The 25,900-nt window shown below is 35.3% G+C and overlaps 1 protein-coding gene across 1 annotated transcript in view; it reads left to right on the forward strand.

Moving 5' to 3' along the window:
• The window catches only part of Dock3 (dedicator of cytokinesis 3), a 387,335-nt gene that overhangs the window by 43,379 nt on the left and 318,056 nt on the right, over positions 1-25,900 (forward strand). The window contains exon 4 of the mRNA XM_010625591.1: positions 13,146-13,186. Coding sequence (XP_010623893.1) covers positions 13,146-13,186 — 41 coding nt within the window. The remainder of the gene's footprint in view (positions 1-13,145; positions 13,187-25,900) is intronic.

Raw genomic sequence — 25,900 nt, forward strand, 5'->3', positions numbered from 1 at the left:
GGCACTATTTTTTTTAGTTGGATCCTTGTCTAGTTTTTGGATGAGAATATTGTTAGTTTCTGAAAATTATTTTGGAAGTACTACTTGCTTCTCAATTTCATTAAAAAGTTTGAGGAGTCTTGCTATTACATCTTCCCTGAAGTTCTTATAGAATTTAACTGTGAATCCATCAAGTCCTGGGCTTTTCTTAGTTGGTAGATTTTTTTTTTTTTAATTACTACTTCAAGTGCTGGGGATTTAAAAAAAAGCTTGGTGCCTTGCAAGCACAGGGACTGGAGTTCAATCCCTGGTACCAAAAAAAAAAAAAAAAAAAAAAAAAGGACTGCTTCAGTTTCATTGCTTGTTATTGGATTATTCAAGATATTTAAGTCTTTTTGGTTCAGTTTTGGCAATTCATATGTATGTAGGAATCTCTCCACTTAGTCTGAGATCTCTGATTTTTTGGCATATATATTTGTGAAGTACTTGCTAATAATTTTCTGGATTTCAGCAGTATCTGTTGGGATTCTACCTTTTCATATCCAACTGCATTAATGTGTGTCTTTTCTTTCCTTTTGGGAGGTTAAGATTGGTTAAGGGTTTGTGTATTTTATTTATTCTTTCAAAGAAGCAGCTCTGTGAGGTATTGATTCTTTGAATTGTTTTTTTAGTCTCATTTCATAAATTTGTGCTCTGATATTTATAATTTCTTTCCTTGTACAAGCTATGGGTTTGAATTGTTCTTGTTTTTCTAAGATCTTGAGATGCATCAAGATATTATTTATATGGGCTCATTTTATTTTTCTGATATGGGCATTCACCCACATCAGCTTCCCTTGTAGGACTGCTTTCATTGTGTCCCATGAGCTCTGGTGCATTGTATTGGCATTATCATTTAATTCTAGGAACTGCCTTATTCCTTAATTTCCTCTGTGAACCATTGATTATTCATGTGTGTTGTTTAATTTTCATATATTTGCATCGTTTCTGTGGTTTCTTTTGTTATTGATTTCCAGTTCATTGCCCTGTGATCTTAAAATTCTTATTAATTCTCATTTACTTAGGCATGCTTTATTCATTTGTATGTAGTCTGTTTTGAAGAAGGTACCACATGTAGCCCAAAAGAATGTGTATTCTGTTGTTGGAGGGAACCGCATATGTAGTATACCTACTAAATCCATGTGTTTGAAAATTTGGTGGTTCTTTGATATTTCTTTGTTGATTTTTTTGTTTAGTTGAGATTCCTCACTGTAATTATATTGTTATATATCTGATCTTTTATGTTCACTAGAGTTCTTCTTTTCTTTTTCTTTTGAGACAAGGTCTCACTATGTAGTTGAGACTGACCTGGAACTCACTATGTAGCCCAGGCTGGCCTCGAATTTACAGCGATCCTCCTGCCTCAGCCTTTTGAGTGCTGGGATTACAGGTATATGCCATCACACCTGGCTAGAGTTTTTTTGTGTTGAATAGATCCATTAACCAATAAGTAATGTCTTTCTTTTTTTTTTTTCAGCTTTAATTGAGTTTATTGGTACATTTTAGGGATACAGTACAGTTACATTCATTGTTGGGATCTTGTACCTCTACATGACAAGTCTTGATTCTCATTTTTTCCCCTTACCTCTGCCCTCCCTTCACCCCTCCTCCCCTCCCCATCTACAAACACTTTATTTTCATCTTTTCATTCTCTCACATTTTTTCTTTTCCCTTTTTACTCTTCCCCTACCCATCCCACCTTCCCTACACCTTTAGCTCCTTTCTTCCCATTTCTAAATGTCAGTAATCTTATTAGAATCTTATGCATTGTTGCAGATTATTCACACCAGGGAAACTATTCGGTATTTACACATGTGTGACTTATTTATTTCACTTAGGAGTATATCTTCAATATGTATCCATTTTCCTATGAATGAATCTATTCTCTCGCTCTTTATGGCTGAGTAATATTCCATTTTATAGAAAAACCACAACTTCTTTATCCAGTTTCCAACGGATGGGCAAATAGGTTGTTTCCAAGATTTAGCTATTACAAACTGTGCCGCTATAAACATGGGTGCACATACTTCTCTGTGATATGATTCTTTTAGTTCTCTTGGAAAGATACCCAACAGAGGGATGGCTGGGTCAAATGGAACCTCCAGTCCAAGCTCTTTGAGGTATCTCCATATTGATTTCCATAGTGGTTGCACTAGTCTGCACTCCCACCAACAATGGAGGAGGGTTCCTTTCTCCCCACAACCCCGCCAACATTTGTTATTGTGTGATTTCTTGATAGCAGCCATTCTTTGTGGGGTGAGGTGGAATCTCAGTGTTGTTTTCATCTGCATCTCTCGAATGACCAGTGATGTGGAACATTTTTTCATATATTTTCTTGCTGCTTTCACTTCTTTGTATGAGAAATGTCTGTTCATTTCGGATGCCCATTTTTGGATCGGGTCTTTATATTTGGGGGGACTGATTGTTTTGAGTTCTTTATATATCCTTGATAATAGTCCTTTGTCTGAGGTACAGCTGGTAAAAATTTTTTCCCACATTGTAGATTGTCTCTTAGTTCTGCTAATGGTTTCTTTTGAAGTACAGAAGCTTTTTAGTAAGATGAGATCCCAGTTGTTGATTCTTTCTGCTAGTTCCCGTGCTACTGAGGATTTGTTCATAAAGTCTTTTCCTATACCAATGTCTTCCAGAGTTCTGCCTAACTTACTTTCCAGCAAGTTTAATGTTTCTGTTTTAATATTTAGATCTTTAATCCATTTGGATTTTAATTTAGTGCATGGCGAAAGATAAGGGTCTAATTTTAATCTGTGACAGGTTGATATCCAGTTTTTCCAACACCATTTATTAAAGAGGCTATCTTTCCTCCACTGAGGATGGTGAGCTCCTTTGTCGAAGATGAGGTAGCTGAGTACATCTGCATTTGTTTTTGTGTCTTCCAGTCTGTTCCATTGATCCTCAGGCCTATTTCTTTGCCAGTACCATGCTGTTTTTATCACAGTGGCTTTGTAGTATAGTTTCAAATTGGGAATTGTTACACCTGGTGCCATGTGACTGTTGCCTATAATGGCTTTTGCTATTCTAGGTCTCTTGTGGTTCCAAATGAATTTTTGGATTCTTTTTTCTAGTTCTGTGAAATATAGTGTTGGAATTTCAATTGGCATTGCATTGAATGTATATAGCAGTTTCGGTAGTATGGCCATTTTCACTATGTTGATTCTTCCTACCCAGGAGCAGGGGATATCTTTCCATTTTTTTATATCCTCTTCGATTTCTTTTTTCAGAGTGCTGTAGTTTTCAGTGTAGAGATCTTTTGTTTCTTTTGTTAGATTGATTCCTAGATACTTCATTTTTTTGGATGCTATTGTAAAAGGAATTTTTTCCCTTATTTCTCTTTCCGTGTGTCTGTTATTTGTGTATAAGAAGGCTATTGATTTTTGGGTATTCACCTTGTATCCAGATACTCTACTGAATCTGTCAATTAAATCTAGAAGTTTTTTGGTGGAGTTTTTTGGATCTTCAATGTAGAGTATCATATCATCAGCAAATAATGATAGTTTAACTTCTTCCTTTCCTATCTTTATTGCTTTAATTTCTTTCTCTTGTCTAATTGCTGTGGCTGATGTTTCCAGAACTATATCAAAGAGGAGGGGTGATAGTGTGCATCCTTGTCTGGTTCCTGATTTTAACATGAAGGTTTTCAGTTTTTGGCCATTCAGTATGATGTTGGCTGATGGTGTTTCATAGATAGCCTTTATTAAATTGAGGTGTAGACCATCTATTCCAATTTTTTGCAGGGTTTTTATCATGAATGGGTGTTGAATTTTATCAAATGCTTTTTCTGCATCTATTGAGAGGATCATATGGTTTTTGTCCTTGACTTTGTTAATATAATGTAGGTAATGTCTTTCTTTACCTCTTTTGATCAGCTTGAAATCTACTTTGTCTGAAAATAGTGGTTTCTCCTGTTTGTTTCAACTTACCTTTGTGTGGAATATTGTTTTCCACCCTTTGATTTTTAGTTTGTGATTTTTTTGTGTTATATGTTATATACAGTGTAGTGTTGAATTTTATTTCTTGATTCATTCTGCTAATCTGTGTCTTTTGATTGATGGGTTAAGTCTGTTTACATTGATAGTTATAATTGATAAGTATTGACTTATTGCTATCATTGTGTTAATTTTTTGTTGCTATTTTGCTTTCTTTCCCTTCTACTTAGTTGCCTGCCCTAAGTGATGGATTCATTTTATTGAACCTTTTGGCATTTTTAGCTCATTGTCTCCTTCTAGGATATACAGGAGTGTGGTTTGGTGGTCACGAATTTCTTTAGGTTTTGTTTATCATGAAAATATCTTATGTTGCCATCATTTTACAAGATGATTTTGCAGGATAGAGCAGTCTGGGTTGGAAGTTGTGTTCTTTAAAAGCTTGAAACACCTCGTTCTATGCTTTCCTTGCCTTTTAAATTTTTTTTGTTATAATTCTGATAAGTTTTCTTTTATGGGTGATTTGTTTCTCTAGCAGCCTGTAAAATTCTGCTCTTGCGTTGTATTTTTGGTATTGGAATTATTATGTGACATTTTTTAGTGTGTGTATTCATGGCTATTTTGTGGTTCTTGATTTATCTGTATGTTAAATTATTTTTTCAAGCCTGCAAAATTTACTTGTGTAAACAGTTTTTTTAATGCCCTTTGTGCTGTCTTCTGATTTCTTGCTAATTCAAATTACTCTTGATTAGACTTCATCTAAGAGGTGTTGGATCCATTTTTCATCTTCCTTTGTTGGTTTTAAGGTACCTCTCATGAACTGATCATTGACCACAGCCCTGACACTCTGTTTTTGCTTTGGTCACTTCTGTTACCATACAATTACCATTTTTTGGACCAGGGATCAAACTCAGGACCTTGTGCTGGATTTTGGTTTGGAACTTTCTTATGGACCCTCATTTTGTTATATGCTGGACATTCATATTTTGCATCTCATTCTTTAGTTCCACCAGCTGTTTATTAGTGTTTTCTGTAGCCTCACTGATCATTTGTATCATTATGGTCATTACGTTATTAGTTATGTCTTCTTTAAATTCACTAAGCACGTGATAAAACTGTTTTACCTCTTTTGGTACTCTTTGAGTCCTGTTATCTAGCTCATGATTTCCTCTCTCTCATTTCCTCCTTTGTGATTTTGAGGAAGTTGGGAGTTTTTGGTGGTATTTTGTTGCTGTACTTTTTTGCTGTTCTTTTTTATCCCCCCTTTGGTGCTGGGGTTTGTGACTTCTTTGGCCCAGTGCCATATTCTTTGGGACTGTTTATCCCTTAATTCCCTGGGAAATTTAGGTATTGGCACAGAGAGAAAACCAATTACCAGCTGCTACTATGTAACTTTATATATGGTAATAAATTTAGCAACAATTGTGGCATCAGATGTCAACTGGATATTGATAAACCCTAGGAATCACTCATGAATAGCCCTTTACCAAAACAATGAGGAGTCTGATTTTAGTGAAGACAAGTAGGCCACCCTTATATTTACTGAGAGTAATTCAGAACACTGATTTCTGCTGGGTGTTGGCAGCAGTCCCAGAGCTCAAGTATAACAGTAGGATGCCTTCTTCTTCAGGGCTGACCCCTGTGATGATTACTAACACCAAATCTGTCATCCTACAACAAAATACAGGCCCTATGATCTTCTAGGAGACCAGGCTTCCTAATGCAACTGATGAGATTCTTATTTAGCTTTCTTCCTCTCCAAGCCTATCTCCCAAAGCTATTTTTTACCGGTGTCGGTGAAAGGGTGTCACTTCAGACCTGAGTGTTGGTTTCTTCTTCAGTCTGTTGGTTGTCATCTCATTGCCCTGTGCTGTGGAGAACCTGGGGTTTGGAAGTGGGTTATATAGTTTCCAAGTTACCAGGGCTCTGTCATGGGTTCCTGGAAGGCTGTGGTGTTGGCTAGGTGTGGAGTGGGTGCTTCTCTGATCCTCTGGTCTCTAGTATGATTCCTGTTGAGCCATGGAATTAGCTGGAGGTGGGGCACTACATTAGCTTTAAACAGTATATGTTTGCCTGAATTTTACTATCTGTGAAAGTACAGTCAACTCAGGTCTCTCTAAAATCTAATTTTCCTTTTGCTTTTCATCCTGTTATTTTTTATTTAAAAAATTTATCATTTTCAGTTTGTTTTTTAACTGATTACAAAAGTTAGATATACTTAGAAAAAGTGTTAACTCTTAAAATCCTTAATATAAAGTAGGAATTACTATTACATCTCAGTAAGAAATTGAATTTCATTTGATATTTTAAGTTTTAAGCATATTAATTATAAATGGCGTTTTAAGAATTCAGGTGTTTATTATTTTTAATGTAGAATTTTTGGGTATACATAATTGAATTTTCTATCTTTACCATGTAAAATTCATTTTTGGTGAATTTAGCAGTTTTAGTACATTAATCAGTTTTTATATTGAAATACAATTCTTTCTCAGTCATTTCCACTAGAGTTATAATATCTGGGTGAATGAAGTTTACATAGCATGAGGCCATTTTTATGTCATATTAAGCAAAAGTCAGACGAATAATATTTTAGAACCTTTGATTTTATTGTTTTTGACAGGTTTTAAATTATTTCATTTTCTGCCTTATCTTAGGGTCCTGTACAAATCAGTTATTTTTAAAAAGTAAGATGATTTTTGGCATTTATATTTTATCTTCTAAAAGGGATTACATCTATCTAAAAAAAACAATTCAAAGAATCAATACCTCACAGAGCTGCTTCTTTGAAGAATAAATAAAATACACAAACCCTTAACCAATCTTAACCTCCCAAAAGGAAAGAAAAGACACACATTAATGCAGTTGGATATGAAAAGATGGAATCCCAACAGATACTGCCGAAATCCAGAAAATTATTAGCAACTGCTTCACAAATATATGTGCCAAAAATCAGAGCTCTCAGACTAAGTGGAGAGATTCCTACATACATATGAATTGCCAGACTGAACCAAAAAGACTTAAAAATCTTTTTTTTATTCAGTTTATTGGTACAATCTAGGTATACAGTATAGTTACATTCATTACTGGGATCCTTGTACCTTTACATGACAGGTCTTGGTTTTCATTTTTTCCGCTTGTCCCTGCCCTCCCTTCACCTCCTCCTCCCCTCCCCATTTACAAACACTTTATTTCCATTTTTTCATTTTCTCATATTTATTTTCTTTTCCCCTATTACCTTTCCCCTACCCTTCCCACTTTCCCTACACCTTTAGCCCTTTTCTTCCAGTTTCACACTATTAATTATCCCATTAGGATCTTGTGCACTGTTATAGTTTTTCACGCCAGAGAAACTATTCGATATTTACACATGAGTGACTTATTTATTTCACTTAGTAGTATATCCTCAATATGTATCCATTTTCCTACGAATGAATCTAATTTCTCATTCTTTATGGCTGAGTAGTATTCCATTTTATAGACAAACCACATCTTCTTTATCCAGTTTCCAACTGATGGGCAAATGGGCTGTTTCCAAGTTCTGGCTATTACAAACTGTTCTGCTATAAACATAGGTGCACATATATCACTGTGGTATGATTCCTTTAATTGTTTTGGAAAGATACCCAGCAGAGGGATGGCTGGGTCAGATGGAACCTCTAGTCCCAGCTCTTTGGGGTATCTCCATATTGATTTCCATAGAGGTTACACCAGCCTGCACTCCCACCAACAATGGAGAAGTGTTCCTTCCTTCTCACAACCCCGCCAACATTTGTTATTGTGTGATTTCTTGATAGCAGCCATTCTTTGTGGGGTGAGGTGGAATCTCAGTGTTGTTTTCATCTGCATCTCTCAAATGACCAATGATATGGAACATTTTTAAAATATATTTACTTGCTGCTTTTACTTCTTTGTCTGAGAAATGTCTGTTCATTTCAGATACCCATTTTTGAATTGGGTCTTTATATTTGGGGGGCTGATTGTTTTGAGTTCTTTATATATTCTAGATAATAGTCCTTTGTCTGAGGAGCAGCTGTTAAAAATTTTTCCTGCATTGTAGGTTGTCTCTTAGTTCTATTGATGGTTTCTTTTGCTTTTTACTAAGATGAGATCCCAGTTGTTGATTCTTTCTGCTAGTTCCTGCGCCCTGAGGATTTGCTCATAAAGAAAGACTTAAAAATCTTGAATAATCCAATAACAAGCAATGAACCTGAAGCAGTCTTTTTTTTTCTTTATACCAGGGATTGAACTCCAGTCCCTGTACTTGCAAGGCACCACTGAGCTAAATCCCCAGCACTTGAAGCAATAATTTAAAAAAATCTACCAACTAAGAAAAGCCCAGAACTTGATGGATTCTCAATTAAATTATATAAGAACTTCAGGGAAGATGTAATAGCAAGACTCCTCAAACTTTTTAATGAAATTGAGAAGCAAGTAGTACTTCCAAAATAATTTTCAGAAGCTAACAATATTCTCATCCAAAAACTAGACAAGGATCCAACTAAAAAAAATATTGCCAGCCAATTTCTCTAATGAAGATAGATACAAAAGATATCTCGTTTATCCTTTATGGCAGCATAGTACTCCATTTCATATAAATACTCATTTTATTTATTCATTTAATTGTTGATAGGAATTTAGGCTGTTTCTAAGATTTAGCTATTTTAAACAGTGCTGCTGTAAACATGGATATGTACATATCACCGTAGTATGATGCTAGAAGTGAAACATTTTTTCATGTATTTACTGATCATTTGTATTTTTGTTTCTTCAGTTGCCCATCTTTTATTTTGGGGAATCTTGTATTTTGAGTTCTTTATATATTCTAGATATTAGTCCTTTGTCTAAGGAGTATCTGGCAAAAATTTTATTCTATTCCCTAAGTTATCTATACACTTTGTTGTTTTCTTTGCTGTGCAGAAGCCTTTTAATTTGATATAATTCTAATTGTTCTTTTAAAAATTTTTTTCTTTTATTGAGTTAATTGGTACATTTTAGGTATACAGTACAGTTACATTCATTATTGGGATCTTGTACCTTTACATGACAGGTGGTCTTGGTTCTCATTTTTCCCTTTGTCCCTGCCCTCCCTTCACCCCCTCCTCCCCTCCCCATTTATAAACACTTTATTTCCATTTTTTCATTTTCTCATATTTTTCCCCTTATTACCTTTCCCCTACCCTTCCCACTTTCCCTATACCTTTAGCCCTTTTCTTCCCTGTTGATTCTTGACATTATTTCTGGTTGAATTAGAGTTTTTAAAAAAAATGTCTGTACCCATGATAATGTCTTCATAGGCACAGATCAAGTTTATTTATTTTTTTCCCTAGCAAATTCAGTGTTTCTGTTTCAAAATATAGGTCTTTGTCTCACTTTTATTTTAGTACACGGTGAGAGATATGGATCTTGATCGAATCTTCTATATGTGTGTGATGAGTTTTCTCAGAACCATTTGCTGTAGAGGCTGCCTTCTAGAATATACTTTTGGCCTTTTTGTCAAAGATCAAATGATTTAATTGTGTCTGGAGTGGTTTTTGCATCCTCTCTTCTGTTTCATTGATCCATGTCTGTTTTTTTTCTCCCCTCATTGAGTTTATTGGTATATTTTAGGTATACAGTACAGTTACATTTATTATTGGAATCTTGTACCTTTACATGACAGGTCTTGGTTCTCATTTTTTCCCCTTGTCCCTGCCCTCCCTTCACCCCCTCCTCCCCTCTCCATTTACAAATTTTATTTCCATTTTTTCATTTTCTCATATTTTTTCATTTCCTTTATTACGTTTCCCCTACCCTTCCCACTTTCCCTACACCTTTAGCCCTTTTATTCCTATTTCACATTGACAATTATATCTTTAGGATCTTATGTACTATTATAATTTTTCGCAACAGAGAAACTATTCTGTGTTTATACATGTATGACTTATTTATTTCACTTAGTAGTATATCCTCAATATGTATCAATTTTCCTATGAATGAATCTAGCTTCTCATCCTTTATGGCTGAGTAGTATTCCATTTTATAGGAAAACCACATCTTCTTTATCCAGTCCCCAACTGATGGGAAAATGGGCTGTTTCCAAGTTTTAACTATTACAAACTGAGCTGCTATAAACATAGGTGTGCTATCACTGATATTATTCTTTTAATTCTTTTGGAAAGGTACCCAGCAGAGGGATGCCTGGGTCAAATGGAACCTCTAGTCCCAGCTCTTTGAGGTATCTCCATATTGATTTCCACAGTGGTTGCACCAGTCTGCACTCCCACCAACAATGGAGAGGGTTCCTTTCTCCCCACAGCCCTGCCAACATTTGTTATTGGTTGATTTCTTGATAGCAGCCATTCTTTGTGGGGTGAGGTGGAATTTCAGTGTTGTTTTCACCTGCACCTCTCAAATGACCAGTGATGTGGAACATTTTTTCATGTATTTACTTACTGTTTTTACTTTTTTGTCTGAGAAATATCTGTTCATTTCAGATGCCCATTTTTAAACTGGGTCTTTATATTTGGGGGGCTGATTGTTTTGAGTTCTTTATATATTCTAAATAATAGTCCTTTGTCTGAGGAGCAGCTGGTAAAAAGTTTTACCTACATTGTAGGTTGTCTCTTTGTTGATGGTTTCTTTTGCAGTGCAGAGGCTTTTTACTAAGATGAGATCCCAGTTGTTGATTCTTTCTGCTAGTTCCCGTGCTACTGAGGATTTGTTTATAAAGTCTTTTCCTATGCCAGTGTCTTCCAGAGTTCTGCCTAACATATCTTCCAGCAAGTTTAGTGTTTCTGTTTTAATATTTAGATCTTTAATCCACTTAGATTTTAATTTAGTGCATGGTGAGAGATAAGGGTCTAGTTTTAATGTTTGGCAGGTTGAGATCCAATTTTTCCAACACTGTTTATTAAAGAGGCTATTTTGCCTCCAGTAAGGATGGTTGGCTTCTTTGTCAAGAAAGAGGTAGCTGAGTACATCTGGACTTGTTTCTGTATCTTCCAATCTGTTCCACTGATCCTCAGGTCTGTTTCTTTGCCAGTACCATGCTGTTTGTATCACAGTGGCTTTGTAGTATAGTTTGAGATTGGGAATTGTTATACCCACTGCTGTGTCTCTGTTGCCGAGGATGGCTTTTGCTATTCTAGGTCTCTGATAGTTACAAATGAATTTTTGGATTCTTCTTTCTAGTTCTGTTAAGTACAGTGTTGGAATTTCAATTGGTATTGCATTGAATCTGTATAGCAGTTTTGGTAGTATGGCCATTTTCACTATGTTGATTCTTCCTACCCAGGAGCAGGGGATATCTTTCCATTTTCTTATATCCTCTTCAATCTCTTTTTTCAGAGTGCTGTAATTTTCAGTGTAGAGGTCTTTTGCTTCTTTTGTTGGGTTAATTCCTAGATACTTCATTTTTTTGGATGCTATTGTGAAAGGAATTGTTTCCCTAATTTTTCTCTCAGTGAGTCTGTTATTTGTATACAAGAAGGCTATTGATTTTTCAATGTTAACCTTGTATCCTGCTACTGTGCTAAAAGTGTCAGTTAAGTCTAGAAGTCTTTTGGTAGAGTTTCTTGGGTCTTCAATATAGAGTATCATATCATCAGCAAATAATGACAGTTTAACTTCTTCTTTTCCTCTCTTTATTGCTTTAATTTATTTTTCTTGTTTAATTGCTATGGCTAATGTTTCCAGAACTATATTGAAGAGGAGTCGTGATAGTGGACCAGATGCCCATTTTTGAATTGAGTCTTAATATAGTATAAAATGTCATGTTGGTAAGATTATCGCTTTTTTAATAAATGAAATTGAGATTTAGGGCATAGAATGAATTAATGAAATTTGTTGTATCAGCTGTTGCTATAAAGAGAAACGGGTTTCTCTCTACTTATTATGTGCTGTTTTCTGATGATTCTTTTTCTTGTAGCTTTATTTTGAGATTTAAAGGTTAATATATGGAAAAAGCCCTCAGTTCCAGTAGATGGAATTAAAAGCAATAAGTTCTCCATTAATATATTAGCTGTTATTAATACTCTCCACTTCTTTTCTTCATCTTCTTCCTTTAAATATAAATCTTTCCTTGCCACCCTACATATAGAAGTTGCTTCCTCAGTTAAGAAACTAAAGAAAGATTCTGAAACTAATAGAATGGAATTGGGAAAAGTTGGAAATAATGCTTTTTGTCCATGAAAACTGTTTTTATTGTTTAATTGAAACTTTTGATAATATAGCTGTGTATGAATTCTGAAAGGAGATAAATGGAGACGTGTGCTAGCAGGGATGTTGATTTTTAGCACATGTAAAGAAAAGAAATGAAAATAGTGTAGTATATTACACTACAGAATGGGTGAGATGAGGAAGCTAAGTCTTGGCTCTACCCCTTATCTGCCATATAACAAACTGAACAACCCCAATCCAATATTTTTTGGCATTTCTTTGCCTCTTAATACTTTTATCTGGGAATTTTTGTGTAATTGAATTACATGTCCCTTGAGGTCTTTTCTAATTTCTAGCATCATATTCAGTTGAAAGGCTTTATGCTTTCTGTATTAACCAGTGTTCCATCACTAGTACAAAAATCCTGACATCTACAATTTAAAGGGGAAGAGATTTATTTTGTTCACAGTTTCTAATGGCTTCATTCCATGGTTGGGTGACTCCAAGGAGAAATGGCATGGTGGAAGTATGTAGCGCAGGAGAACTTATCCTATGGCAGGATGGAAGCTCAGAGAAAGTAGGATCCAAGGATGAGAACACACCCTGTCAATTTATCCTCTCAGTGACCCATCTCAAACCAGTCCCTACTACCCGAGAATACATTCAGCCATGAACTCATTAGTGGATTAACTCACTGATGAATATAATACCCCCATGATCCAATCACTTTCTGAATGTCTTACCTCTGAAAACATGACACTTTTGTGGAACATTTTAGATCTAAACCATAACACCTTGTGAAGAAAATTGTAACTATATGTGAACCACTTGAAAAAAAATGAGATTATATTCATCATAAAACTTTTTTTTTTTTTTTACTGAACTACTGTAGTAGGTCTATTGTAGATCCTAATAAAGCTATGGTTGGTGGGTTCAGGAAAATTTTATATTCATATCTGTTTCTAAAAATTCTCTTATTATGTCTCTTACCAAAAATGACAACAATATGATTTTATATGATTTTAAAATCATTTGTGTGCTTTGTTTTAGGTTGGTACAGAGGAGTTTCAACAAAGAAGCCAAATGTAAAGGTAATGAAAAATTTGTTACCTCTTCAAGGAAGGAGTTGCCTTGATGCTTGATATGTTAATATCTCACTGCTCCATCTTTTAATTTTTTTTGCCTGTACAGAACTGTATCAGACATTTCTTTATCTCAGCAGTATTATGATGAAAGGATGATAAATGCCATTGTGGTCCTAGCTGCAAAATTTATCTTGAAGAATTTTGTTCAGGCTTTTAAACATCTTTTACTTCAAGTATTTGACTTATACATAGGTTTTGTCCTGTGAAACCATGTGATTAGTTAGACAAATTCCTTATAAACTACAGAATGGAAAAAATATCCAGTACAAATTTTGGTTGATTGTAATATTTTTGTTAAAATATGAATATCGATAAATCACTATACATACTGACTTTACCTACTAGATTTTATTTTTTAGATTCTGACAGTTGATATTATTTTCATCAAAATACGAAAAAAATATAAAAAATCAAGTTTTTATTTAAAAAATTGTTCAGAGTTTTAACCATCAGTTTTGTCAGTGGAATCATTAATTTTTTTAAAGGTATTGGTTATGAGAACATAATATGCTCACATTTTAATTCCTCATACTCAGGGGTTTTCTTTCTTGGTATGACTAACATTTTGTGCTGGACACTTCTTTGTTTTAGGGTATGTCTTCTGCAATGGAAGCTGTTTAGCAGCATAATCAGATGATATGCACTAGACTGCAGTATCTACACCTCCCTTTAGCCCCATGTAGAAACAATAAAAAAAGAACTCCAGATATTGCCAAATGTGTTATGGGGGCAAAATTGCTCCTTAGGTGAGAATCACTGCTTATCAGTAATTTTCCCCCTGTATTTCTCATTTTGAAACACACCTTAGGTGGTAATTTTTGTGTCAAAGATGGTTGTGTGGGAGTAATTTCTATTTCTGTTTTATTTTCAAAATCTTGATTAAATTTCCAAAAAGTTAGAAATTGAATAAATGAGAAATGTTATAATTGAGCAGAAAGCTAAGTATTACATGCTATTTGTTATTAGTAATATTTGTGAATTTAGCCACCCCCTACCATACTTCCGTTACTACTATAGATCAGCATGGAGACTGTGGTCAGTGAAATTTTATGTTTGTGGTTTGTTTCATCTTGTTGAGGGAAATATGAATGATGATAATCTTGAAATATTTAAACATAGTTTTTAAAAATTTATTTTATTAATAAATATTTGCAGTATGTAATGATTGCATTCTTTGTGGAGAATTATACATGTGCATAGCATATTTTACTGTGTTTTAATATCCACTCTCTTTCCTCTGTCTCCCCACTCCATCTCTTCATCCCTTCCCTTTTGTGAAAGATTGCCCTGTTACCTATTATCTATGATTTACTTTACTCTTTAATTCATTCATACTGTGGGTTTCTCACATAAGAGAAGTTATGTGATATTTAAGGTTGTGCATCTGATTTATTTCATTAAACATTATGGTCTTACAAATACCGATCCTTTATGGAAGGGTAGTACACCACTGTGTATAAATACCATATATTCTTTTTTTAAAAGTTGAGTTTATTGGTACATTTTAGGTATAGAGTACAGTTACATTCATTATTGGGATCTTGTACCTTTACATGACAGGTCTTGGTTCTCATTTTTTCCCCTTGTCCCTGGCCTCCCTTCACCCCCTCCTCCCCTCCCCATTTACAAACACTTTATTTCAATTTTTTCATTTTATCATATTTTTTTCTTTTCCCATATTACCTTTCCTCTACCCTTCCCACTTTCCCTACACTTTTAGCCCTTTTCTTCCTGTTTCACATTGTCAATTAATACCATATGTTCTTATCCATGGGTCTATTAATAGACACATTGGCCACATCCAAAGAGGAGTTATTATGAGTTGTGCTGCTAGAAACATGGATATGCATTATCTCTATAATATAAATCCTTTAACTCTTCTAGGAGGATACCTTCAAGAGGAATTGTTGAGTTGAATGGAATTTCTAGTTTTAGGTCCTTGAGTATTGTCCGTAGCAGTTGTACTAGTTTACATGACTACAAACAGTGCAGAAGGGTTCCTTTTCCCCACAACCTCAATAGCATTTGTTATCATGTGATTTCATGGTGATAACTTGTTTCTCAAGTAAGATGAAATCTCAGTATTATTTTAATTTGCATTTCTGTAGTGGTCAGACATGTTGAAGAATTTCTCATGTATTTATTGGTCACTTGTACTTCTTCAATACATTTCACTTGTACATTATATGAATGGGTCATTTATTTGGAGGGTTCCATTTTTAAATTTTTCTATAGTCTAGATATTAGTTCTGTGTTGGAACTCTAATTCTGTAGGTCCTTTTGTCATTTTGTTGGTTGTTCTTTGCTGGGCAGAACCTTTAGCCCTTTTCTTCCTATTTCACATTGTCAGTTATCTCATTAGGATCTTATGTACTATTATAGTTTTCACACCAGAGAAACTATTCAGTATTTACACATGTGTGACTTATTTATCTCACTTAAGAGTATATCCTCAATATGTATCCATTTTCCTATGAATAAATCTACCTTATCATTATTTATGGCTGAGTAGTATCCCATTTTATAGGAAAACCACATCTTCTTTATCCAGTCCCCAACTGATGGGCAAATGGACTGTTTCCAAGTTTTAACTATTACAAACTGAGCTGCTATAAACATAGGTGTGCATATATCACTGTGATATTATTCTTTTAATTCTTTTGGAAAGGTACCCAGCAGAGGGATGGTTGGGTCAAATGGAACCTCTAGTCCCAGCTCTTTGAGGTATCTCCATATTGATTTCCACAGTGGTTGCACCAGTCTGCACTCCCACCAACAATGGAGAAGGGTTCCTTTCTCCCCACAGCCCTGCCAACATTTGTTATTGGTTGATTTCTTGATAGCAGCCATTCTTTGTGGGGTGAGGTGGAATTTCAGTGTTGTTTTCACCTGCACCTCTCAAATGACCAGTGATGTGGAACATTTTTTCATATATTTACTTGCTGCTTTTAATTCTTTGTCTGAGAAATATCTGTTCATTTCAGATGCCCATGTTTAAATGGGGTCTTTATATTTGTGGGGGCTGATTGTTTTGAGTTCTTTATATATTCTAGATAATAGTCCTTTGTCTGAGGAGCAGCTGGTAAAAAGTTTTTCCCACATTGTAGGTTGTCTCTTTGTTGATGGTTTCTTTTGCAGTGCAGAGGCTTTTTACTAAGATGAGATCCCAGTTGTTGATTCTTTCTGCTAGTTCCCATGCTATGGAGGATTTGTTTATAAAGTCTTTTCCTATGCCAGTGTCTTCCAGAGTTCTGCCTAGCATATTTTCCAGCAAGTTTAGTGTTTCTATTTTAATATTTAGATCTTTAATCCACTTAGATTTTAATTTAGTGCATGGTGAGAGATAAGGGTCTAGTTTTAATGTTTGGCAGGTTGAGATCCAGTTTTTCCAACACCGTTTATTAAAGAGGCTATTTTGCCTCCAGTAAGGATGGTTGGCTTCTTTGTCAAGAAAGAGGTAGCTGAGTACATCTGGACTTGTTTCTGTATCTTCCAATCTGTTCCACTGATCCTCAGGTCTGTTTCTTTGCCAGTACCATGCTGTTTGTATCACAGTGGCTTTGTAGTATAGTTTGAGATTGGGAATTGTTATACCCACTTCTGTGTCTCTGTTGCCGAGGATGGCTTTTGCTATTCTAGGTCTCTTCTGAAGAACCTACTATTTGATTCATTGATTTATTTCTTTTTGTATCTCTTAGTCTTCGTTGCCTTGATTTCTGCTCTGATCTTTATATTTCCTCCTTTGTAGGAGCTTTGGGTTTGCCTTGCTCTTTTTTTTCTAGAAGCTTGAATTTCAGTATCAGGTTGTTTATTTGAGCTCGCTTTGTTTTCCTAAAATGAGTATTCACTGCTATGAATTTCTGTTGTAAGACTCCTTTCATTGTGTCCCATAGATTCTGATATGTTGTGTTGATGTTGTCATTTAATTGTAGAAACTGTCTGTTTTTTTCTGTAATTTTCTGTGTGACCCATTGGTTATTCAGCATTGTGTTGCTCAATATCCATGTGTTTATGAAATTCTGTGGTTTGTATTGCTGTTGATCTCCAATTTCATCACACTATGCTCTGATAATATACAGAGGATCACTTCAATTCTTTTGAACTTACTTAAACATGTTCTTTGAGCTAATATGTGATCTGTTTTGGAAATGACTCATGTGCACCCAAAAAGCATGTGTATTCTGATTTTGTGAGGTGGAATACTCTGTAAACATCTATTAAGTTTATTTTTTCAGGAGTTTGGTTGATTTCTGATGTTTTGTTGTTTATTTTTTGTCTGATTGATTTGTCTCTTTGTGATTATTGGGTATTGAGTTCCCCCACTATTAATTGTATTAGGCTGGGAGTGCCACTGGCTGTTGCTCGTGTGCCTGTGCAGCTCTTTTGTTGGTGGGCCTTTGTGCACAAGGGGCTCTGGTTGGGGTGAGGCCCTGGCTGGATCTGCCTGCATCTGTACTGCTCTGTTCCACACTACTGCTGGCTGAGATCCTGGCACACTTACAGCTGGTATGGGGTCGGACCTCTGGCTGTTGCTTGTGTGCTTGTGTAGATCTTTTCCTCGTGGGACTTTGGCTTGGGCCTGTTTGCCCAAGGAGCTGGCATCAGGATGGGCCCTGGCTGGAACCGCTTGCAGCCATTCCACTCTGGTCTACTCCTTTAAATCTCCTTTTATAGAGTGCTATAGTTTTCACTTTAGATGTCAGTCATTTTCTTTGTTAGGTTAATTCTTAGGTATTTAATTTTTCTTGTTAATGTTACCATTTTTGTAATTTCTTTTCTTCAGGTCCATTATTGGTGTTTGGGGACAACAGTTGTTTTTGTGTGTTGATTTTTGTGTCTTGAAAACTTGCTGAATTTGTTTATTCACTGTAGGAGTCTTTGTTATAATTTTGGGGTCTTGGATTATGTCATTACAAATAAGGACAGTTCAACTTCTTTTCCTATATGTATTGTATTTTGTCTTTTTCTTTCCTGATTAATCTGCCTAACATTTGGAGTATTATATTGAACAGAAGTGGAGAGACTAGACATCCTTGTTTTGTTCATGATTTTTAGAGAAAAAGGTTCAGTTCCCATTTTATATGATGTTGGCAGTAGGTTTATCATAAGTGGCTTTTATTAGATTGAGATAAAGCCCTTCTATGCCTATTTTCTTCAGTTTTAAAAAGTATGATGTGATTTTTTCCCCCTTGCTATTGTTTATGGGATATATTATATGTATTGATTTATATGTGTTGAACCATCCCTGCATCCCTGGGATGAAACCTGCTTGGTCAGGATGTCCAGTCAATTTTTAAAATCATTTGTTGCATTCCATTTGCCAGTATCTTATTGAGGATTTTTGACTCTCTGTTCATTGATTGGCTTGTAGTTTTCTTTTTGAGTTGAGTTCTTGGTTGATTTTGGAATCACGGTAATAGATTCATTCATTATTTGTATTGTGTTTTTAGTTTTAATCACTTATGTCCATTCCGATCTTCATTAAAACACCTTTCTTGTACTCTGGTTTTGGATTGTTTTTGTTTTTCTAGAACATTATTAGGTTAATTTATTTGGGGTTGCACTGTTTTTCTGATGTGGGCATTTACAGTTATAAACTTCACTCTAGGAATACTTTCATTGTATCCCTTAGGTTCCCCCACCCTTCACACGTTCCCTACACCTTTAGCCCTTTACTTCCTATTTCACATTATTAATTATCTCATTAGGATCTTGTGTACTATTATCGTTTTTCACACCAGAGAAACTATTGGGTATTTCAGTTAAAGAAATCTCTGAATGAACATTAAAAATAGGGAATCCTAAAATAAAACTAAAAAGGAAAGTAAAAGCAAAAAGGCAATGATGTAAAATTAAAATAATCCTTAATTCTGAAGATGAAAATGGCCCCTGAACATATTTAAATTGCTTCTTGCTCTTGTAGTCTTATTCTTTTTTTTTCATTATTTAGGGAATACTTTATTAGTTTCTGTAATCAAACCCACATAGATGTGACCTTACATATTTAATACAGTGCATTACCCCGTACAAATGGAAAAAAAATTAACATTTCTAGACCAATATGGCTGTTAATTTCTGTACAGTGCCAACTCAACAAAGTAAATTGGGATAACTTTCCAAAGTCGACAGCACAGTTAAAGTTTCCAAAAATTCAAATTATATATATGTATATATATTTATATTTATATAAAAGACCAATAATAGCAGTATATTATACATCAATAGCATCAACAACTTTTCCAGGATCTGCAGTCATCTGAACAAAATTATAGACATTTAGTACACTCCATTAAAAAAACAAAAACAAAAAAACAAAGAAAAGAATAATGCCCAGAAAACAGCAAAGTTCTGTTGCTGTTGTGGTACCTGGCACCATTTTTTTAATTAGCATCTTAATCATCATCTAGAAAGAGAACATTCTAGAGTAACATCATTAAAAATAGCTCTGATAAAGCATGGTCACTACTACGTATCATAAAGCAGGTATAATATATTTTACATTCACAGAGGTATGATACAGTACCATCCTACATCTATAGTACTAGATTCAGTTTTGGTTTGAAATTTACTTTGTCTGCAAATAAGATTGCTACCCCTGCTTTTTTCTGGGCTCCTGTCACATGGAGAATTGTTTTCCATCCTTTCATTTTCAGTCTATGGCCTTCTTTTTGCACTAGGTGTGTTTCTTGTACATAACATATTATTGGATTTTGCTTCTTATTCCATTCTGCCAGTCTGTTTCTCTTGATTGGTGAGTTGAGGCCATTAACATTGCTGGTTATAACTGATATGTACTGACTTATTATTGACATGTTATTGGCCTTTTGTTGACTCTTTACTTTTTCACCTTCTCCTTTTAGTTTCTTGCCTTGCCTATTTGATTTGCTCTGTTAGGCCTCATGGTGTTATTGCCTTCATTGTCTTTTTCTAGGATCTTGTTTAGAATTGCTTGTAGTGCTGGTTTGGTATTCATATAGTTTCTCAGGTGTTCTTTGTTGTGGAAGTATCTTATTTCTCCATCCATTAAAAAGAGTTTTGCAGAATACATCAGTCTAGGTTGGAGGCTGTTCTCTTTCAGTACTTGAAATATCTCCCTCTAGGCTCTCCTTGCCCTAAGTGTTCATGTTGAAAAGTCTGCTGTGATTCTGATGGGCTTTCCTTTGCTTGTGATTTGTTTCTTTTCTCTTACTGCTTGTAGTATTTTGTTCTTCTGTTGGGTTTCTGGGATCTTGATTATTATATGTCTAGGTGTAGATTTTTTTTGATTGTGGCTAGTTGGGGTCCTATATGCCTCATTTATCTGAATGTCAAATTTTTCCCCTCTGTTTGGGAAGTTTTCTGTCATTACTTCTGCGAACAGCTTTTTTCAGTCATTTGTATTTTCTCCTGCTACTTCATGGATTCCTATCAGTCTTATGTTATTCTTGTTTGCATCATCTAGGGGTTGTTGGATCAATTTCTCATGATCCCTTACTATTTTTAAGAGACCTCTCTTTTCATGGTCACTGACTGCAATCTTATCTTCTATATATGAGAGTCTATCTTCGCATTCTTTTATTCTGTTGCGTACACTTTCAATGGAGTGTTTAATCTCCTGGACATCTGTTTGAATCTGTTGTATGGATTCCATTTCTTTCCTGTGTTGGGCGTTTATTTTTTCCATTTCTTTCTTATGCTGGGCCTGCATGGCTTCTATCATGGTTCTGAGCTTATCTGTTTTTATGTCAGTTTCTGTTCTACAGTCTCCAATCATGACTTTCAGTTTGCTCACTGTCTCTATGGTTATCTGGGAAATTATTTCTGTTTTGAATTTTTCTAGAGCCTGATCGATCTGTTTTGTTACTTCCTGTGCTTTGAGTTCAGGGCGTCCTGGTGGTTCACTATCAGCCTTTTCATCCTCTTTTACCCTACTGTTTGCCATTGGTAAACTGGAAATCTGTCTTTGTGCCTTAAGTGTTTTCTCATTTTTATTTTTGTTGTCGGACTGTCCTTGGTTTAATCTCTGGCTTATCACCCAAATCTTCCTGATGTAGTTGTGCCCTAGTTTCTGGGTCACTAACTACCCACAGACATTCTCATCTCCATAACATCAGAGAAAACAGCTCATCAAATCAACCACAATCCTTTATCCCAACTGATACAATCAGCAACACAATATGATCAAGCACAACTTGGAAACTGACCACCCGTGGTAGTCACTAATCTACCTGCCTTAAACCATTTGAATTAAACTGAAATCAAGAAGCAGTCCAAAATATGTCTGCAATGAACAAACTTTTCAACATAGTATATTTACCATTTAGAATGGGGGCTCAGACAGAGCCAGAATGCAAAGACCCCTGATCTCAGTTAGCTGATGGCTGAACCCCATGATGCAGACTGACCTCGGGCTGCAATGCCCTGACTGAGTTCACCAACCTTCTGAACGGTTGAACTCCACACCGTTCTACTACAGCTTTCCCACTCCCTTTCTTTAAAGATGTTCAAAGTTGGGAACTCAGAATAATAACCTTTATGACCACCTCTGCCTGTGCAGATTGGGTCCAAAGACTGGCACAATCAGGAGGTCTGAGAGTGCGTGCTGGGGTGGAGGGGTTGGTTAGGGGAGTTGTGTGCATTCAGGAGTGCCCACGTGGCTACCTTCCTGGCGCTGGAGCTATATTGGCTCCCGGCGGGAGAGGGCGTGGCTATCCTTCCCGTGATGGATTGGAGCCGAGGCAGCCTTCCTGGCACTGGAGTGATGGTGGTGGATCCCGGTGGGAGAGGGCCACCTACTGATTTTTTAAAAGAATGTATTGTTTCATCTGCATGTGTTTGCATTATTTCCATGTTTTTTTCCATACAGATTTTGACTTTCATTGTGGTATGTTCTGATAAGATAAATGGGATAATTTGATTTTTAGGTATTTAAGTACAATTTACGAGCTAGTGTATGGTCTGTTTTGGCTAATGCTCTGTATGCTGCTAAGAATGTGTATTCTGTTGTTGGGTGAAAGACTATATAGTTAAGAGATAATTGTTAAGTATGTTTCTTCACAGATTTGATTTGTTGTTTTCTTTAGTTGATCTATTTGTGATAGTGAGGTCTTGAGTTCCTCCAATCTAACTATGTTTATGTTTATCTGATCTTTTATTGCCCTTAGTGTTTGTGTTATGAATTTGGAGACATTGGTGTTTGATGTGTGTGTGTGTCTATCCATCTATCATTATTATTGTTTTCTGTTGAACTGTTACCATAACTAATATGTAGTGATCTTTTCCTCTTTTAACCAGTTTTGGCTTGAAGTCCACCTTGTCTGAAAATATGATGTAGCTACTCATACTTGTTTTTGGACTCCTATTGCATGAAATATTGTTTTTCACCCTTTCATTTTTACTCTTTGAATTTATATTAAATGTGATTCTTTTATACAGCATATCACTTGAGTTTTTTTTTTCTCCATTCTGTTAATTTGTGTTTTTTGATTGGAGAGTTGAAACAACCACATTGGGAGTTACTCCTGAAAAGTATTGGCTTATTCCAATCATTGCTTTGTTTTTCTGTTGCTGATTCCTTTTTTTTTTACCCTTCTGCATAAATGCTAACCCTACAATTAATATGTTCATTACATTAGACTTTTTGGCATTGTTGGTTTCATTATCTCTTTCTCAGATATCCTTGAAAATTTTTTGTAGTACTAGTTTGGTAGTCATGATTTTCTAAGGTGTTATTTATTGTGGAAAGCTCTTACTTGTCCATCAGATTTCAAAAAGATTTTTGCAGGATATATGTCTTGGTTAGAAATTGCTTTTTTGAGGGCTTGAAAGACTTCACTTGAAGCTCTTTTGACTTAAAACCTTTGTGTTGAGAAGTCTGCTGTTACTCTAATGGGTTTGCCTTTTTGAATAATTTCTTGCTTTTGTCTGTCAGATTCCTATGTTGGACTTTTTTGATTTTGACTATGATGTGTCCTGGAGAAGTTCTTTTCTGATTGTGGCTATTTGAGGTTCTGTATGCCTTGCTTATCTATATTTTAAATTCTTTCACCATATTTGGAATTTTTTGCTGTTCTTTCTGTAAATAGATATTTTATGCCACTTGTGCTGTTTTTCATTAATTCCAATTAATTTTAGATTAGTCATCTTTGCATCATTTAATAGCTGTTGAATCCATTTTTCATGTTCTCTCATTTTTTTATATTGCTGAGGATGTTGTTGTTGGCACAAACTATGTTGTAATTTTGATTCCCTATCCTCAGGGTGATCTGGCTAAATTTCAAGTGTTACATTGAATAGGGGTGGTGAGAGTGGGCATCCTTGTCTAATTACTGATTTTAGAGGAAATGCTTTCAATTTTTCTCCATTCAGTATATTGTTGGCTTTCTTTTTTATTGGATGGAGCCTTATAATATGGAGGAATAAATCTTCTATGTCTAGTTTCTTTTTTGGTACCAGGGATTGAACTTGGGTCCTTTTGCTTGCAAAGCAGGCGGTGGAACCACTGAGCTAAATCCCCAGCTGTATCTAGTTTCTTAAGGGCTTTTATCATGAAGGGATATTTAAAATTTCTATACCTTGTTAGTGAATTCTTTACTGATGTGTGGTGCTCTGGTTTTCTAGTTTTGTCTTGAAGACTTCTTTGTGAGATAAAATTATAGCTACCTCTGCTTGCTTTTCCCATCGTTTCACTTCTTTTAGTGTGTATATGTCTTTGTCATTGTCTTTGTTGTCATCATTGCCATTGTCTTCTATTTCTGCTGCTGTCCCCTCTTCCTCCTCCCTTCTCCTCCTTTTTCCTTTCTTCTTTCCTTTTCTTCTTGTGCTACTGGGATGTGAGAGCCTTTACTTTGAGTTCCATCCCCAACCATTTTTTTTTATTTTGAGACAGAGTCTTGCACTAAGTTCCCCAGGTTGAGCTTGAACTTGTAATCCTCTTGTTTCAACCTCCCAGAGTGCTGGGATTATAGGGATGCACCACCATTGCTAGATTGTGTTTGTCTTTTTTGGTGAGTTGTGTTTCTTGCAGGCAGTTGTGTTTCTTTCTTGCAGGTAAGGGCTTCTTCTTATTTTTTAACCCATGTGGCCATCCTGTGCCTTTTTATTGGAGAACTCAGACCATTTACACTGGACCCTTGATTTACAAACTTGGTTGGTTCCTGAGGGAGGATTGGTTATAAGTCAGTAGAGCTGATATCTGATGTTTACCTTGTCACATGCTATAGGTAACAAGAGGCAGATGAATCTTCCATTAACTTACTTAACAAGTGGTTTGTATGTCAGGCTGGTCGTAACATGAGGGTCTACTGTACGTTCAAAATTATTACTGAAATATATGTACTAATTTGTATTTGTTGTCCTAAGATTTGTTTTTTTCCAAATTCTCATTTGATTAAGTAGTCGTCTTATATGTGTATATGATTACTTTTAAGTTTCTTCTGCAATGATACCTTTAGTAGTCATGAATTAAAATTATGTTCACAAAGTGAATCCATTTACCTGAAAATGTCTCAAATTTATCATTCTTTATGGCAGAGTAGTACTCCATTGTATATAAAAATCACATTTTTAATCCATTCGTCTGTCGATAGTCATATGGGCTAAATCTTGTTTCCAAGGGTTAGCTATTATAAATTGTGCTGCTATAAACATTGATGTGTATATCTTGCTGTGGTATGGTTCTTTTAACTTTTTTGGGAAGATACCTAGAGGGAAATTGCTGGGTAAAATGGAACCTCTAGTTTTAGTTTTTTGGAGAATCTCCATACTGATTTCCATAGTAGTTGTACTAATTTGCACTCCCCCCAGCAGTGGAGAAGGGTTCTTATTGCTCCACAGCCTTGCCAGCATTTGTTATTGGTTGTTTTTTGGTGATAGTCATTCTCTATGGAGTGATATGGAGTCTCGGTGTTGTTTTAATTTGCATTTCTTGAATGACCAGTGATATTAAACATTTTTTCATATATTTATTTGCTGTTTGTACTTCTTTACCTGAGACATGTCTATTCATTTCAGATGCCCAGCTTTGGATTGGGTCTTTAAATTTGAGAGGCCTGATTTTAAAAAATTCTTTATATAGTCTAGATATGAGTCCTTTGTCTGAGGAATAGCTGGTAAAATTTTTTCCCATTATGTGGTTTGTCTCTCTGCTTTGTTGGTGGTTTCTTTTGCTGTACAAAAGCTTTTTAGTTTGATGTGATCCCAGTAGTAGATTCTTTGTAATATTTCCTGTGCAGTGGAGATTTTGTTCATAAAATTTTTGCCTACACCTATCTTCAGAAGTTTTACCTGTTCAGTCTTCCAGCAAATTAAATGTTTTGTTTCAATATTTAGATCTTAAAACATGTTTTTACAAGACTGCTTTTCTATTAGATCACACTGTGGAGCAGCATTCCTGTGTTTTTTATCACAGTTTGTAAACACATTCATGAAAGAGGACTTTCAGAACCACTTCAGAAAGCATCAAGAACAGTGGAATAGATCTTCTAGAGGCAAGGGATGGGGTTGGTGTTTTAAGGGAGATTAATGGCACTATGTGTTTCACTACAGTAATTTTTAAAGAAAAAAAATTAAAACATTCACCATATATTTTCATAATACCTCCTAGTATATTGTATTTGTTCTATTTCATCATTATTAATCTCTTCTTGTGCCTAATTTTATATACATATATATATATATATG

The sequence above is a fragment of the Fukomys damarensis genome, unplaced genomic scaffold (genome assembly GCF_012274545.1).
Source record: "Fukomys damarensis isolate Sample0158 unplaced genomic scaffold, DMR_v1.0_HiC HiC_scaffold_37, whole genome shotgun sequence".
Classification (NCBI taxonomy): domain Eukaryota; kingdom Metazoa; phylum Chordata; class Mammalia; order Rodentia; family Bathyergidae; genus Fukomys; species Fukomys damarensis.